The sequence below is a fragment of the Telmatherina bonti genome (genome assembly GCF_933228915.1).
Source record: "Telmatherina bonti genome assembly, chromosome: 19".
Lineage (NCBI taxonomy): Eukaryota > Metazoa > Chordata > Actinopteri > Atheriniformes > Telmatherinidae > Telmatherina > Telmatherina bonti.
Window position 1 is genome coordinate 2,911,792 of NC_136617.1, and position 19,086 is coordinate 2,930,877.

The 19,086-nt window shown below is 40.0% G+C and overlaps 1 protein-coding gene across 1 annotated transcript in view; it reads right to left on the reverse strand.

The window, feature by feature from the left end:
* LOC306769648 (prolyl endopeptidase) overlaps window positions 1-19,086 on the reverse strand; it is a gene marked incomplete at its 3' end in the record, with an annotated part of 318,806 nt that overhangs the window by 22,572 nt on the left and 277,148 nt on the right. Inside the window, exon 11 of the mRNA XM_079258332.1 lies at window positions 15,093-15,229. Within this exon, the coding sequence (XP_079114458.1) occupies window positions 15,093-15,229 (137 nt within the window). The remainder of the gene's footprint in view (window positions 1-15,092; window positions 15,230-19,086) is intronic.

Genomic DNA, 19,086 nt, shown 5'->3' on the forward strand with positions numbered 1-19,086 from the left:
ATACAACTCCCCAGCAGTAAGAATTAAACAACACAAAAACACTTCTGGGGTTAATCGTGAAAACCTCATAAAAATAAAAACAATAGATCTAATAAAATCTGAAAATAAGACAATAAAGTGTAGCCTACTGAATATCAGATCCCGCCCAAATAAGTCTTTATTAGTCAATGACTTGATAGGTGATCACCACATTGATTTATTCTGTCTTACGGAAACCTGGTTACAGCAAGAGGATTATGTTAGTATTAATGAAGCTACGCCAGCTAACTATTTAAACTTTCACATTCCTAGAACTACAAGCAGAGGAGGAGGTGTTGCAGCTATCTTTCAGTCAGAATTATTAATTAGTCCTAAGCACAAAACTAACTATAAATCCTTTGATGGCGTTCATCAGGACTAGAGGAGTCTCGCTTAACCTGGAAAGAAAGTTTAATCGTATACAAAAAAGCCTTACGTACGGCAAGAACAGCTTATTATTCATCATTGATAGAGGAAAACAAAAACAACCCTCGGTTTCTTTTCAGCACTGTAGCTAGGCTTACTAGGAGCCGGAGCGCTGTGGAGCCATGTATTCCTTTCTCACTTAGCTGTGATGATTTCATGTATTTTTTCAGGAATAAAATTGATACTATTAGAGATCAAATTCACAATATTCTTCCTTCTACTCATAATGTTGAGCCTGTTGTGGTCTCTGAAGCATCCTTAGAACCAGGATCTGACTTGTGTCTAAATAGTTTCTGTCCTGTCCAACCCTCTGAATTAACTAAAATAATAGCTTCATCTAAACCATCCACCTGTATCTTAGACCCTCTCCCAACGAGCCTCTTTAAGGACATTTTCCCTTTAATTAATACATCACTACTAAGTCTTATCAATATGTCTTTAGTGACAGGATATGTACCACAATCATTTAAAACTGCTGTAATCAAGCCTTTACTTAAAAAGCAATCTCTGGATCCAGAGGTGATAGCAAATTATAGACCTATATCTAACCTCCCGTTTATGTCCAAAATTCTGGAGAAAATAGTTTCAGCTCAGCTACATGCCCACTTGAGCAGAAATAATTTATGCAAGGAGTTTCAGTCAGGATTTAGAGCTCATCATAGCACTGAGACGGCATTGGTGAAAGTTACTAATGACCTTCTTATGGCCTCAGACAAAGGACTTGTGTCCGTACTTATCTTGCTTGATCTTAGTGCTGCATTTGATACAGTCGATCATAACATTCTGTTACAGAGACTAGAACAGGTGGTTGGAATTACAGGTACAGCGTTAAGCTGGTTTAAATCATATTTATCTGATAGACTTCAGTTTGTTCATGTAAATGACAAGTCCTCCTCACAATCTACAGTAAGTCATGGAGTTCCTCAAGGTTCTGTACTTGGACCAATACTCTTCACGCTATATATGCTCCCTTTAGGCAAAATTATTAGACAGCATGGAATAAACTTTCATTGTTATGCAAATGATACTCAGATGTACTTATCCTTTAAACCAGATGAAACAAATCAGCCCAATAGGCTACAAAATTGTCTCATAGACATAAGGAACTGGATGTCTAGAAATTTTCTCCTCTTAAACTCAGATAAGACTGAAGTAATTCTCGTTGGATCTGAAAAACTCAGAGCTAAATTTTCCAGTTTTGTAATGAACCTGGATGGCATTACTTTAGCTTCCAGTGCTACAGTGAGAAACCTTGGAGTAATATTTGACCCTGACCTGTCCTTTGGCCCACATATTAAGCAGGTTACTAAAACAGCCTTCTTTCATTTACGTAATATAGCCAAAATTAGGGACATTCTGTCTCAGAGTGATGCAGAAAAACTGGTTCACGCTTTTGTTACTTCGAGACTAGATTACTGTAACTCTCTATTACTGGGCTGTCCTAAATATGCCCTGAAAAGCCTTCAGCTGATCCAGAATTCTGCAGCCAGAGTCCTGACCAGAACCAGCAGGAGAGATCATATTTCTCCAGTTTTAGCCTCTCTTCATTGGCTGCCTGTTGAATCTAGAATAGAATTTAAAATCCTTCTCCTTACATATAAAGCCCTCCACAACCAGGCACCACTATATATCAAAGACCCCATTGTTCCTTATATACCAAGCAGAGTACTTCGTTCGCAGACTGCAGGCTTACTTGTGGTTCCTAGAGTCTCAAAGAGCCGAGCAGGAGGCAGAGCCTTTGGTTATCAGGCCCCTCTCTTATGGAATAAGCTCCCAGTTAGTGTTAGGGAAGCAGACACCCTCCCCACCTTTAAGACTAGGCTGAAGACTTATCTTTTTGATAAGTCCTATAGCTAGGGATGGTTAGCATCCCTTAGTTATGCTGCTATAGGTTTAGACTGCTGAGGGACATTTCCTACACTGAGCTTCTTTCTCTCTCTTTTACCCCCCCCCTCCCAATAACAGTGTTGCATCATTAACATGTATGTCTCCTGTCTCAGCAGGTCTCCCTGGCCGGGAGTAGCAGTTCCTGTTGTCTGTTGTCTTTCTGTCCTCTTCCCCCCACACAGCAGAGGCAGATGGCTGCCTGTCCTGAGCCGGGTTCTGCCGGAGGTTTCCTTCCTGTTAAAAGGGAGTTTTTTCCTTCCCACTGTCGCCAGTGTGCTTGCTCAGGATGGGAGATTGAGTTGGACTCAACTCAATCTGTTGGTTTCCTTATATAGGCTGTTATGAATTGACTTTCATTATGTTTTCTTCTCTGTCTGTAAAGCGTCTTGAGATGGCATTGCCGTGATTTGACGCTATATACAACCGGATTCCAAAAAAGTTGGGACACTTTAGAAATTGTGAATAAAAACTGAATGCAATGATGTGGAGGTGCCAACTTCTAATATTTTATTCAGAATACAACATAAATCACAGGTCAATAGTTTAAACTGAGAAATTGTATGATATTAAGGAAAAATATGCTCATTCAAAATTTCATGGTGTCAACAAATCCCAAAAAAGTTGGGACAAGGCCATTTTCCCCACTGTGTGACACCCCCCCTTCTTCTTACAACACTCAACAGACGTCTGGGCATTGAGGAGACCAGCTTCTCAAGTGTAGACATAGGAATGTTCTCCCATTTTTGTCTAATACAGGCCTCTAAGTGTTCAATCGTCTTGGGTCTTCTTTGTCTGACCTTCCTCTTAATGATGCGCCAAATGTTTTCTATAGGTGAAAGATCTGAACTGTTGGCTGGCCAGGTCAGTACCCGAATCCTTCTCCCACGCAGCCATGATGTTGTGATTGATGCAGAATGTGGTCTGGCATTATCTTGTTGAAAAATGCAGGGTCTTCCATGAAAGAGACGACGTTTGGATGGGAGCATATGTTGCTCTAGAACCTGAATATATTTTTCTGCATTGATGGTGCCTTTCCAGATGTGCAAGCTGCCCATGCCACACGCATTCATGCAACCCCACACCATCAGAGATGCAGGCTTCTGAACAGAGCGTTGATAGCAACTTGGGTTGTCACTGTCCTCTTTGGTCCTGATGACCTGGCGCCCCAGATTTCCAAAAAGAACCTCAAAACGTGATTCGTCTGACCACAGAACAGTCTTCCATTTTGCCACACTCCATTTTAAATGACTCCTGGCCCAGTGTAAACGTCTTCGCTTGTGGATCTTTGTTAGAAATGGCTTCTTCTTCGCAGAATAGAGTTTCAGCTGGCAACGGCGGATGGCACGGTGGATTGTGTTCACTGACAATGGTTTCTGGAAGTACTCCTGAGCCCATGCTGTGATTTCCTTCACAGTAGCACTCCTGTTTTTGATGCAGTGTCGTTTAAGGGCCCGGAGATCACGGGCATTCAGTATGGTTCTCCGGCCTTGACCTTTACGCACAGAGATTTTTCCAGATTCTCTGAATCTTCTGATGATATTATTCACAGTTGATGATGACAACTGCAAACTCTTTGCAATTTTTCGCTGGGTAACACCTCTCTGATACTGTTCCGCTATCTTTTTATGCAACATTGTGGGAGTTGGTGATCCTCTACCCATCTTGGCTTCTGAGGGACACTGCCAATCTGAGAAGCACTTTTTATACCCAATCATATTGCCAATTGACCTGATTAGTGCTGATTGGTCTTGCAGGTGTTTGCTGTATGCTCAAATGACTTTTTCCAGCCTCTAATAGGTTCTTGTCCCAACTTTTTTGGGATTTGTTGACACCATGAAATTTTGAATGAGCATATTTTTCCTTAATATCATACAATTTCTCAGTTTAAACTATTGACCTGTGATTTATGTTGTATTCTGAATAAAATATTAGAAGTTGGCACCTCCACATCATTGCATTCAGTTTTTATTCACAATTTCTAAAGTGTCCCAACTTTTTTGGAATCCGGTTTGTAAATAAAGTGGAATTGAATTGAATTTTGTGTTGCATTCCGTGTATCACAGCCTTGTTGATTAGGCTGCTTGACACTGCCTTAGGACGTCGCATTCCTCGGCTTGTTTATTACTCTCTTCCTGCTTCGGATCTCCCTCTCTTTGATCCTTTTTCCTTCGTTTTGATAGTGATGGCTTTTCTGATTCTGACACTGACACGTGAGTGTTTTTCCTTTCAGGATGTTTTATGACAAATGTTCTTCAACCCTGTGTGGCCATTCTGATGTTTTAGTTTCCTGTATCTCTTTGGGTAGTTAGTGTTATTTTATGGGTTTGTTTTGTTGCTTTGCTATGTTCATGAATTGTCATTCATGAACATAGCATACATAGTGAGACACACTGAAAGGATCAGAATGTGGTGGAATTATGGAATTATATAGTGTAGTTTTAATATGTTACTCATTTATTAAGTTTCTTTTAAGTAGTACAAGATATATATTCGGCATAGTTAGAGTAGTTCAGTAAGCTTGCTTTAGTAGATTCATGCATAAAACTGTTAAAAGTGTTCTGTTCAAGGCCTGTTTCAGCTTTGACTGTTGTTATCTCCAAGCTAGCAGTTGTTTTGACTAGTGCTGCCAGGCAAAGGTTGTTTGTGTTTGCTTAAAGAACACTGTAGCACTTTGAGCAGGGGCAGAGCTTTCGAGAACTCTCGCCCGCAACATCTGTACATGGCCAATAAATTGAACAGAAAACAGTTGATTTATAGATTTTTTTCATCTGATAAATTTCACGACAGGGACCCAACTGTCCAGGTTCTGCGCATTGCTCTTATAGTTATGGGTAGTCTAGCCATCCATTACTTATGTAGCAATGGGGATGTTACCTGATGCACTGAGAAGTACCTCGCTCTGTTTCTCTAATATATTCATGTATAAATATATGCCAATATTGCCGTCTCTAACTTATTTCTCCTTTTTTCCGCAGGTCTTCCTGATTAAGTGCAGTTGTACATGTAGTTCTGTCTTTCCTGTCCTCTCCACCCCAACCAGTCGAGGCAGATGGCTGCCCTCCCTGAGCCGGGTTCTGCTGGAGGTTTTCTTCCTGTTAAAGGGGAGTTTTTTTCTTCCCACTGTCGCCGAGTGCAGCTCAGGATGGGAGATTGAATCGAAGTCATGACTTGATGCAATCAGTTGGTTTCTATTATAGGATATGTATGAATTGGCTCGAAATGATGTGGATGTAAAGTGTCCTGTGACAACATTGTTGTGAAATGGCGCTATACAGGCCACAGACACAAGTGGAGGTGGACTTTTTAAGGGTGGACGAACAGGTCTTTAAGGGTCAGAATTTTAGCTGATAGACAGGTACTTATTTGCAGCAGTAACATACAATAAATTATCTAAAAAATCAAATAATGTGATTTCCAGGTACAATGCTGGCACAAGGCCCATCAGGTATGCGCTGCAGGAGGGGGAGGAGGGGAGCCGGGAGAAGAAAATTAGAAATGAACAACTCCATTTGGGTCGGAACGTTTGGATTGGTCAGAGTTTTTACAGATTTACAGTAAACTGAGGGGTCTAACTATATTTCTCATTGTTCATGATTACAGAATGTATAGACTATCAGGACGAGGAACCACTTCACCCAGAGGAACATGCTTTTGAGCAGGAGGACCTGCTGGAGAGTTTACTACTGACAAACAGTGGATATTCTTATTTGGGAAAACTGGCTCATATAACTTTTTGATATTGTCTGTAAAAATTTGCAATACTTACAAACTGCAATTAAAATTGAATCGGTACCAAAAAAATAGTGAATATTCAAATTGTGAGAAAAGTATTTCGTCCCAGCCGTACTAAGCATGTATGTAAGATGTTACATGTAGATGTATCTCAGCATGTAAGACGTTACATACAGATGTCTCGAAGCAGGTATGTAAAACGTTACATGTAAATGCGTCTAAGCATGTACGACGCTACATGCAGGTGTGTCTAAGCATGTAAAGCGTTACATGTAGATGTGTCTAAGCATGTAAAACATTACATGTAGATGTGTCTAAGCATGTAAAGCGTTACATGTAGATGTGTCTAAGCATGTAAGATGTTACATGCAGATGTGTCTAAGCATGTATGTAAAACGTTACATGTAGATGTGTCTCACTATGTATGTAAAACGTTACATGTAGATGTGTCTAAGCATGTAAGATGTTACATGCAGATGTGTCTAAGCATGTATGTAAAACGTTACATGTAGATGTGTCTCACTATGTATGTAAAACGTTACATGTAGATGTGTCTAAGCATGTAAGATGTTACATGCAGATGTGTCTAAGCATGTATGTAAAACGTTACATGGAGATGTGTCTCACAATTTATGTCATGTATGTAAGACGTTACATGTAGATGTGTCTCACCATGAATGTAAAACGTTACATGTAGATGTGCCTAAGGACGTAAGACGTTACATGTAGATGTGTCTCACCATGTATGTAAGACGTTACATGCAGATGTGTCTAAGCATGTAACATGTTACATGCAGATGTGTCTAAGCATGTACGTAAAACGTTACATGTAGATGTGTCTAAGCATGTAAGATGTTACATGCAGATGTGCCTAAGCATGTAAGACGTTACATGTAGATTTGTCTAAGAATAAATGTAAAACGTTACATGTCGATTTGTCTAAGCATGTATGTAAACTATTACATGTAGATGTGTCTCACTATGTATGTAATACGGTACATGAAGATGTGTCTAAGCATGTAGGACGGTACATGTAGATGTGTCTAAGCATGTATGTAAACAGTTACATGTAGATGTGTCTCACCATGTATGTAAGACGTTACATGAAGATGTGTCTAAGCATGTACAACGTTACATGCAGATGTGTCTAAGCATGTAAGATGTTACATGTAGATTTGTCTAAGCATGTATGTAAAACGTTACATGTAGATGTGTCTAAGCATGTATGTAAGACGTTACATGTAGATGTGTCTCACCATGTATGTAAGACGGTACATGCAGATGTGTCTAAGCATGTATGTAAAACGTCACATGTAGATGTGTTTCACCAGGTATGTAAGAAGTTACATGAAGATGTGTCTAAGCATGTACGACGTTACATGCAGATGTGTCTAAGCATGTAAGATGTTACATGTAGATTTGTCTAAGCATGTATGTAAAACGTTACATGTAGATGTGTCTGAGCATGTATGTAAACCGTTACATGTAGATGTGTCTCACCATGTATGTAAGACGTTACATGAAGATGTATCTAAGCATGTACGACATTACATGCAGATGTGCTTAAGCATGTAAGACGTTACATGTAGATTTGTCTAAGCATGTAAGACGTTACATGTAGATTTGTCTAAGCATATATGTAAAACGTTACATGTCGATTTGTCTAAGCATGTATGTAAACCGTTACATGTAGATGTGTCTCACCATGTATGTAAGACGGTACATGCAGATGTGTCTAAGCATGTATGTAAAACGTCACATGTAGATGTGTTTCACCAGGTATGTAAGAAGTTACATGAAGATGTGTCTAAGCATGTACGACGTTACATGCAGATGTGTCTAAGCATGTAAGATGTTATATGCAGATGTGCCTAAGCATGTAAGACGTTACATGTAGATCTGTCTCAGCATGTAAAATGTTACATGCAGATGTGTCTCACCATGTATGTAAAACATTACATGTAGAAGTGTCTAAGCATGTAAGACGTTACATGTAGATTTGTCTAAGCATGCATGTACGACGTTACATGCAGATGTGTCTCACGATGTATGTAAGACGTTACATGAAGATGTGTCTAAGCATGTAAGACGGTACATGCAGATGTGTCTAAGCATGTAAGACGGTACATGCATATGTGTCTAAGCATGTAAGACGTTACATGTAGATTTGTCCAAGCATGTATGTAAACCGTTACATGTAGATGTGTCTCACCATGTATGTAAGACGTTACATGTAGATTTGCCTAAGCATGTACGACGTTACATGCAGATGTGCCTAAGCATGTAAGACGTTACATGTAGATGTGTCTAAGCATGTAAAACATTACATGTAGATGTGTCTAAGCATGTAAAGCGTTACATGTAGATGTGTCTAAGCATGTAAGATGTTACATGCAGATGTGTCTAAGCATGTATGTAAAACGTTACATGTAGATGTGTCTCACTATGTATGTAAAACGTTACATGTAGATGTGTCTAAGCATGTAAGATGTTACATGCAGATGTGTCTAAGCATGTATGTAAAACGTTACATGTAGATGTGTCTCACTATGTATGTAAAACGTTACATGTAGATGTGTCTAAGCATGTAAGATGTTACATGCAGATGTGTCTAAGCATGTATGTAAAACGTTACATGGAGATGTGTCTCACAATTTATGTCATGTATGTAAGACGTTACATGTAGATGTGTCTCACCATGAATGTAAAACGTTACATGTAGATGTGCCTAAGGACGTTACATGCAGATGTGTCTCACTATGTATGTAAGACGTTACATGAAGATGTGTCTAAGCATGTAAGACGGTACATGCAGATGTGTCTAAGCATGTAAGACGGTACATGCATATGTGTCTAAGCATGTAAGACGTTACATGTAGATTTGTCCAAGCATGTATGTAAACCGTTACATGTAGATTTGCCTAAGCATGTACGACGTTACATGCAGATGTGCCTAAGCATGTAAGACGTTACATGTAGATTTGTCTCAGCATTTAAAATGTTACATGCAGATGTGTCTCACCATGTATGTAAAACGTTACATGTAGATGTGTCTAAGCATGTAAGACGTTACATGTAGATTTGTCTAAGCATGTATGTAAACCGTTACATGTAGATGTGTCTCACCATGTATGTAAACCGTTACATGTAGATGTGTCTCACCATGTATGTAAGACGTTACATGAAGATGTGTCTAAGCATGTACGACGTTACATGCAGATGTGTCTAAGCATGTATGTAAAACGTTACATGTAGATGTGTCTCACCATGTATGTAAGACGTTACATGAAGATGTGTCTAAGCATGTACGACGTTACATGCAGATGTGTCTAAGCATGTACGACGTTACATGCAGATGTGTCTAAGCATGTAAGACGGTACATGTAGATGTGTCTAAGCATGTATGTAAACAGTTACATGTAGATGTGTCTCACCATGTATGTATGACGTTACATGAAGATGTGTCTAAGCATGTAAGACGTTACATGAAGATGTGTCTAAGCATGTAAGACGTTACATGCAGATTTGTCTAAGCATATATGTAAAACGTTACATGTCGAATTGTCTAAGCATGTATGTAAACCGTTACATGCAGATGTGTCTCACCATGTATGTAAGACGGTACATGCAGATGTGTCTAAGCATATATGTAAAACGTCACATGTAGATGTGTTTCACCAGGTATGTAAGAAGTTACATGAAGATGTGTCTAAGCATGTACGACGTTACATGTAGATGTGTCTAAGCATGTACGACGTTACATGCAGATGTGCCTAATTATGTAAGACGTTACATGTCGATTTGTCTAAGCTTGTATGTAAACTGTTACATGTAGATGTGTCTCACCATGTATGTAAGACGGTACATGCAGATGTGTCTAAGCATGTATGTAAAACGTTACATGTAGATGTGTCTAATTCATGTAAGACGTTACATGTAGATTTGTCTAAGAATATATGTAAAACGTAACATGTCGATTTGTCTAAGCATGTATGTAAACCGTTACATGTAGATGTGTCTCACCATGTATGTAAGACGTTACATGAAGATGTGTCTAAGCATGTACGACGTTACATGCAGATATGTCTCACCATGTATGTAAGACGTTACAAGAAGATGTGTCTAAGCATGTACGACGTTACATGCAGATGTGTCTAAGCATGTAAGACGGTACATGTAGATGTGTCTAAGCATGTATGTAAACAGTTACATGTAGACGTGTCTCACCATGTATGTAAGACGTTACATGAAGATGTGTCTAAGCATGTACGACGTTACATGCAGATGTGTCTAAGCATGTAAGATGTTACATGCAGATGTGTCTAAGCATGTATGTAAAACGTTACATGTCGATTTGTCTGAGCATGTATGTAAACCATTACATGTAGATGTGTCTCACCATGTATGTAAGACGTTACATGAAGATGTGTCTAAGCATGTAAGACGTTACATGCAGATTTGTCTAAGCATATATGTAAAACGTTACATGTCGAATTGTCTAAGCATGTATGTAAACCGTTACATGCAGATGTGTCTCACAATGTATGTAAGACGGTACATGCAGATGTGTCTAAGCATGTACGACGTTACAAGAAGATGTGTCTAAGCATGTACGACGTTACATGCAGATGTGTCTAAGCATGTAAGACGGTACATATAGATGTGTCTAAGCATGAATGTAAACAGTTACATGTAGATGTGTCTCACCATGTATGTAAGACGTTACATGAAGATGTGTCTAAGCATGTATGTAAAACGTTACATGTAGATGTGTCTAAGCATGTATGTAAACAGTTACATGTAGATGTGTCTCACCATGTATGTAAGACGTTACATGAAGATGTGTCTAAGCATGTACGACGTTACATGCAGATGTGTCTAAGCATGTAAGATGTTACATGCAGATGTGTCTAAGCATGTATGTAAAACGTTACATGAAGATGTGTCTAAGCATGTAAGACGTTACATGCAGATTTGTCTAAGCATATATGTAAAACGTAACATGTCGATTTGTCTAAGCATGTATGTAAACCGTTACATGTAGATGTGTCTCACCATGTATGTAAGACGTTACATGAAGATGTGTCTAAGCATGTACGACGTTACATGCAGATGTGTCTAAGCATGTAAGATGTTACATGCAGATGTGTCTAAGCATGTATGTAAAACGTTACATGTAGATTTGCCTAAGCATGTACGACGTTACATGCAGATATGTCTCACCATGTATGTACGACGTTACAAGAAGATGTGTCTAAGCATGTACGACGTTACATGCAGATGTGTCTAAGCATGTAAGACGGTACATGTAGATGTGTCTAAGCATGTATGTAAACAGTTACATGTAGACGTGTCTCACCATGTATGTAAGACGTTACATGAAGATGTGTCTAAGCATGTACGACGTTACATGCAGATGTGTCTAAGCATGTAAGATGTTACATGCAGATGTGTCTAAGCATGTATGTAAAACGTTACATGTCGATTTGTCTAAGCATGTATGTAAACCATTACATGTAGATGTGTCTCACCATGTATGTAAGACGTTGCATGAAGATGTGTCTAAGCATGTAAGACGTTACATGAAGATGTGTCTAAGCATGTAAGACGTTACATGCAGATTTGTCTAAGCATATATGTAAAACGTTACATGTCGAATTGTCTAAGCATGTATGTAAACCGTTACATGCAGATGTGTCTCACCATGTATGTAAGACGGTACATGCAGATGTGTCTAAGCATATATGTAAAACGTCACATGTAGATGTGTTTCACCAGGTATGTAAGAAGTTACATGAAGATGTGTCTAAGCATGTACGACGTTACATGTAGATGTGTCTAAGCATGTACGACGTTACATGCAGGTGTGCCTAAGCATGTAAGACGTTACATGTCGATTTGTCTAAGCATGTATGTAAACTGTTACATGTAGATGTGTCTCACCATGTATGTAAGACGGTACATGCAGATGTGTCTAAGCATGTATGTAAGACGTTACATGAAGATGTGTCTAAGCATGTAAGACGTTACATGCAGATTTGTCTAAGCATATATGTAAAACGTAACATGTCGATTTGTCTAAGCATGTATGTAAACCGTTACATGTAGATGTGTCTCACCATGTATGTAAGACGTTACATGAAGATGTGTCTAAGCATGTACGACGTTACATGCAGATGTGTCTAAGCATGTAAGATGTTACATGCAGATGTGTCTAAGCATGTATGTAAAACGTTACATGTAGATTTGCCTAAGCATGTACGACGTTACATGCAGATATGTCTCACCATGTATGTACGACGTTACAAGAAGATGTGTCTAAGCATGTACGACGTTACATGCAGATGTGTCTAAGCATGTAAGACGGTACATATAGATGTGTCTAAGCATGAATGTAAACAGTTACATGTAGATGTGTCTCACAATGTATGTAAGACGTTACATGAAGATGTGTCTAAGCATGTACGACGTTACATGCAGATGTGTCTAAGCATGTAAGACGGTACATGTAGATGTGTCTAAGCATGTATGTAAACAGTTACATGTAGACGTGTCTCACCATGTATGTAAGACGTTACATGAAGATGTGTCTAAGCATGTACGACGTTACATGCAGATGTGTCTAAGCATGTAAGATGTTACATGCAGATGTGTCTAAGCATGTATGTAAAACGTTACATGTCGATTTGTCTAAGCATGTATGTAAACCATTACATGTAGATGTGTCTCACCATGTATGTAAGACGTTGCATGAAGATGTGTCTAAGCATGTAAGACGTTACATGCAGATTTGTCTAAGCAAATATGTAAAACGTTACATGTCGAATTGTCTAAGCATGTATGTAAACCGTTACATGCAGATGTGTCTCACCATGTATGTAAGACGGTACATGCAGATGTGTCTAAGCATATATGTAAAACGTCACATGTAGATGTGTTTCACCAGGTATGTAAGAAGTTACATGAAGATGTGTCTAAGCATGTACGACGTTACATGTAGATGTGTCTAAGCATGTACGACGTTACATGCAGATGTGCCTAAGCATGTAAGACGTTACATGCCGATTTGTCTAAGCATGTATGTAAACTGTTACATGTAGATGTGTCTCACCATGTATGTAAGACGTTAAATGAAGATGTGTCTAAGCATGTAAGATGTTACATGCAGATGTGTCTAAGCATGTATGTAAAACGTTACATGTAGATTTGCCTAAGCATGTACGACGTTACATGCAGATGTGTCTAAGCATGTAAGATGTTACATGCAGATGTGTCTAAGCATGTATGTAAAACGTTACATGTAGATTTGCCTAAGCACGTACGACGTTACATGCAGATGTGCCTAAGCATGTAAGACGTTACATGTAGATTTGTCTAAGCATGTATGTAAAACGTTACATGTAGATGTGTCAAAGCATGTACGATGTTACATGTAGATGTGTCTAAGCATGTAAGATGTTACATGCAGATGTGTCTAAGCATGTAAGATGTTACATGCAGATGTGTCTAAGCATGTACGTAAAACGTTACATGTAGATGTGTCTAAGCATATATGTAAAACATTACATGTCGATTTGTCTAAGCATGTATGTAAACCGTTACATGTAGATTTGTCTCACCATGTATGTAAGACGTTACATGAATATGTGTCTAAGCATGTAAGATGTTACATGCAGATGTGTCTAAGCATGTATGTAAACCGTTACATGTAGATGTGTCTCACTATGTATGTAAGACGGTACATGCAGATGTGTCTAAGCATGTATGTAAAACGTCACATGTAGATGTGGTTCACCATGTATGTAAGTCGTTACATGAAGATGTGTCTAAGCATGTACCACGTTACATGCAGATGTGTCTAAGCATGTAAGATGTTACATGCAGATGTGTCTAAGCATGTAAGACCTTACATTTAGATTTGTCTCAGCATGGAAAATGTTACATGCAGATGTGTCTCACCATGTATGTAAAACGCTACATGTAGATGTGTCTAAGCATGTAAGACGTTACATGTAGATTTGTCTCACCATGTATGTAAGACGGTACATGTAGATGTGTCTAAGCATATATGTAAAATGTTACATGTAGATGTGTCTAAGAATATATGTAAAACGTTACATGTCGATTTGTCTAAGCATGTATGTAAACCGTTTCATGTAGATGTGTCTCACCATGTATGTAAGACGTTACATGAAGATGTGTCTAAGCATGTAAGATGTTACATGAAGATGTGTCTAAGCATGTAAGATGTTACATGCAGATGTGTCTAAGCATGTATGTAAAACGTTACCTGTAGATTTGCCTAAGCATGTACGACATTACATGCAGATGTGTTTAAGCATGTAAGACGTTACATGAAGATGTGTCTAAGCATGTAAGATGTTACATGCAGATGTGTCTAACCATGTATGTAAAACGTTACCTGTAGATTTGCCTAAGCATGTACAACATTACATGCAGATGTGTTTAAGCATGTAAGACGTTACATGAAGATGTGTCTAAGCATGTACGACGTTACATGCAGATGTGTCTAAGCATGTAAGACGTTACATGTAGATTTGTCTCAGCATGTAAAATGTCACATGCAGATGTGTCTCACCATTTATGTAAGACGTTACTTGCAGATGTGTCTACATACATATATGTTGATGTAAAACGTTACTTGCATATAGTTTTTGTGTGCAAGTTTTAGTTGTGCCATAAATATGTATGCACATAATTTCTATCAAAAACTGCATGTAATCATGTAAAAGATTTAATTCTGAAACGTTGAGCCCTTGAGCATCCCCACCCCTTCACCACCACATGCTTCTTTTCTTTACTTTCTTTTTTTCCTCCATTTAATCCTTTTCAGCATTGATCAGTGGTAGCTTGGGGAGTATCACTGTCGGTGAACAGGTTAATTAACTTTGCTCGGTTCTATTGGACGTGGATTTGGTTTAGTTTCTGCGATCCGAGTCTTCCAGACTTTCCTGTGGTGAATTCCCTCTCCTAAACCCTCAAACAGTTAATTATCCTGTCGGTCTTACTTGTAGTAGGGCTGAATGGAGGCCTCAAAGCCGCCGTATCCATACAGGAAGACTGGATGGCTGCTGTCTCTCTGTAGGTCTTTTGCATGGACCAGAAACATGGGGATCCTGGTTCCATCTTTACTCGGATAGAAAACCTGGAAACACAAGTAACACCATGGTAAACATCATTCACACATCAGAAACAAAGAAGAAAAACAAAGTTGAACACCCCACAAAAAACCTTTATGATTAAAATGTTTTATTTCACTGAGAATAATTCAAAATAATAAAATGTCCATTTTATTTGTGTAGCATATTTGAAACAGCCACAACATCCAAGGTGCTTTACATCATCAATAAAGACAAAGAAAAGAAACCATAAAAACACAAGCCAGCACTCGTACACACAAGGTCCAATTCTGTGACCACAATCAGCCAAAAGCCAAAGCAAACAAATGTTTTCAGCCTCGACTAAAAACTAGATTTAAAATCTGCATCTCCTCTGGTTTTTTAAATGAGAAGGCAGAACCTCCAAAACCATCTAAGTAGCTGACCGAAGGCCTCTGGAGGGCCGATGTAAGTTAATAAGATCAGACAGAAACTCTGGGACCAGCCTATTTAGTCACTTAAAGAGAAGAATCTTAAAATCCGCTATTTGACTGGAAGCCAGTGGAGTGAAGAGAGCGTCGGAGTTATGTGCGCACATTTCTTTAAACCAGTGTAAAGTCGGGCAGCTGCATTCTGAAAAAGCTACAGGTGCTGAAGTCCTTATTGTTCGATTCCCACATACAGGGAGTTGCAGTCGTCCAAGCGAGAGGACACATAAATGTGTAGAACTCTTCCTTTTGCTTCGGTAGGGCTGAATCTTTCTGATAAATCTTAACTGGAAAAAGTAATTACCAAGTAAATGTTTATTGATCAATATTTGCCAAGAACTTGAACAGTTTCAGGGCGACCAAAAAAGACCACCTGTTTTATTTTCATTTATTCAGGAAATTAAAGTCCATCCATGTTTGAATGTCTGTCATGTTTAGCAGAACCTCACTGGAAGGACTTTTCAATGATGCAGATCATCAGCAAAGGAATGGAAAGAAATACCAGGAGTAGGGAAAACAATAGTGGACCCAAACCCGCAGGTCAGAGGGGCCACTGAGGAAGAAAAGAGCTCCTTTTGGACAGCAAACAATCTGTCTGCGAGGTAAGATTGAAACCACTTCAGGGCTGTGCCTTTCAGGCCAACACAGTGCTCCAGGCGCTCCAACAGAACGGCATGGTCAGCAGTATTGACTGGTTCTGTCAAGTCCAGAAAAATTAAAATGTCTTAATACCACAATCAATACTCAGTATACGATCATTCAAAACTCCAGAAATGTCCTTCCTGGCAAATGCCTGCAGCAGACGTCGCTGGAGCCCCGCTTACCCAACAATCCTAACGCAGACACCGCTTGCAACGTTTTCAGACAAAAATCCGACGCCAAACTGTGAAAGTGCCATAAGCCACACCCACATTGCAGATGTAACGTTCCCCTGAGACACTAGGTCTGGACCTCACCTTGAAAGTAATGTCCTCCAGCCGTTCAGTTTACAACGTCCCTTCAACATCCCTACAACGTCCCTTCAACGTCACTTCAACACCCCTACAACGTCCCTTCAACGTCACTTCAACATCCCTACAACGTCCCTTCAACGTCACTTCAACATCCCTACAACGTCCCTTCAACGTCACTTCAACATCCCTACAACGTCTCTTCAACGTCACTTCAACATCCCTACAACATCTCTTAAACGTCACTTCAACATCCCTACAACATCTCTTCAACGTCACTTCAACATCCCTACAACATCTCTTCAACGTCACTTCAACATCCCTACAACGTCTCTTCAACGTCACTTCAACATCCCTACAACATCTCTTCAACGTCACTTCAACATCCCTACAACGTCACTTCAACGTCACTTCAACATCCCTACAACGTCTCTTCAACGTCACTTCAACATCCCTACAACGTCCCTTCAACGTCACTTCAACACCCCTACAACGTCCCGTCAACGTCACTTCAACATCCCTACAACGTCCCTTCAACGTCACTTCAACATCCCTACAACGTCCCTTCAACGTCACTTCAACATCCCTACAACGTCCCTTCAACGTCACTTCAACACCCCTACAACGTCCCGTCAACGTCACTTCAACATCCCTACAACGTCCCTTCAACGTCACTTCAACATCCCTACAACGTCCCTTCAACGTCACTTCAACATCCCTACAACGTCTCTTCAACGTCACTTCAACATCCCTACAACGTCTCTTCAACGTCACTTCAACATCCCTACAACATCTCTTAAACGTCACTTCAACATCCCTACAACATCTCTTCAACGTCACTTCAACATCCCTACAACATCTCTTCAACGTCACTTCAACATCCCTACAACGTCTCTTCAACATCACTTCAACATCCCTACAACGTCACTTCAACATCCCTACAACGTCTCTTCAACGTCACTTCAACATCCCTACAACGTCTCTTCAACGTCACTTCAACATCCCTACAACGTCTCTTCAACGTCACTTCAACATCCCTACAACGTCTCTTCAACGTCACTTCAACATCCCTACAACGTCACTTCAACATCCCTACAACGTCTCTTCAACGTCACTTCAACATCCCTACAACATCTCTTCAACGTCACTTCAACATCCCTACAACGTCTCTTCAACGTCACTTCAACATCCCTACAACGTCCCTTCAACGTCACTTCAACACCCCTACAACGTCCCTTCAACGTCACTTCAACATTCCTACATCGTCCCTTCAACGTCACTTCAACATCCCTACAACGTCCCTTCAACGTCACTTCAACATCCCTACAACGTCTCTTCAACGTCACTTCAACATCCCTACAACATCTCTTAAACGTCACTTCAACATCCCTACAACATCTCTTCAACGTCACTTCAACATCCCTACAACGTCTCTTCAACGTCACTTCAACATCCCTACAACGTCTCTTCAACATCACTTCAACATCCCTACAACATCTCTTCAACGTCACTTCAACATCCCTACAACGTCACTTCAACGTCACTTCAACATCCCTACAACGTCTCTTCAACGTCACTTCAACATCCCTACAACGTCCCTTCAACGTCACTTCAACACCCCTACAACGTCCCGTCAACGTCACTTCAACATCCCTACAACGTCCCTTCAACGTCACTTCAACATCCCTACAACGTCCCTTCAACGTCACTTCAACATCCCTACAACGTCCCTTCAACGTCACTTCAACACCCCTACAACGTCCCGTCAACGTCACTTCAACATCCCTACAACGTCACTTCAACATCCCTACAACGTCCCTTCAACGTCACTTCAACATCCCTACAACGTCTCTTCAACGTCACTTCAACATCCCTACAACATCTCTTAAACGTCACTTCAACATCCCTACAACATCTCTTCAACGTCACTTCAACATCCCTACAACATCTCTTCAACGTCACTTCAACATCCCTACAACGTCCCTTCAACGTCACTTCAACACCCCTACAACGTCCCGTCAACGTCACTTCAACATCCCTACAACGTCACTTCAACATCCCTACAACGTCCCTTCAACGTCACTTCAACATCCCTACAACGTCTCTTCAACGTCACTTCAACATCCCTACAACATCTCTTAAACGTCACTTCAACATCCCTACAACATCTCTTCAACGTCACTTCAACATCCCTACAACATCTCTTCAACGTCACTTCAACATCCCTACAACGTCTATTCAACGTCACTTCAACATCCCTACAACATCTCTTCAACGTCACTTCAACATCCCTACAACGTCACTTCAACATCCCTACAACGTCTCTTCAACGTCACTTCAACATCCCTACAACGTCCCTTCAACGTCACTTCAACACCCCTACAACGTCCCTTCAACGTCACTTCAACATCCGTACAACGTCCCTTCAACGTCACTTCAACATCCCTACAACGTCCCTTCAACGTC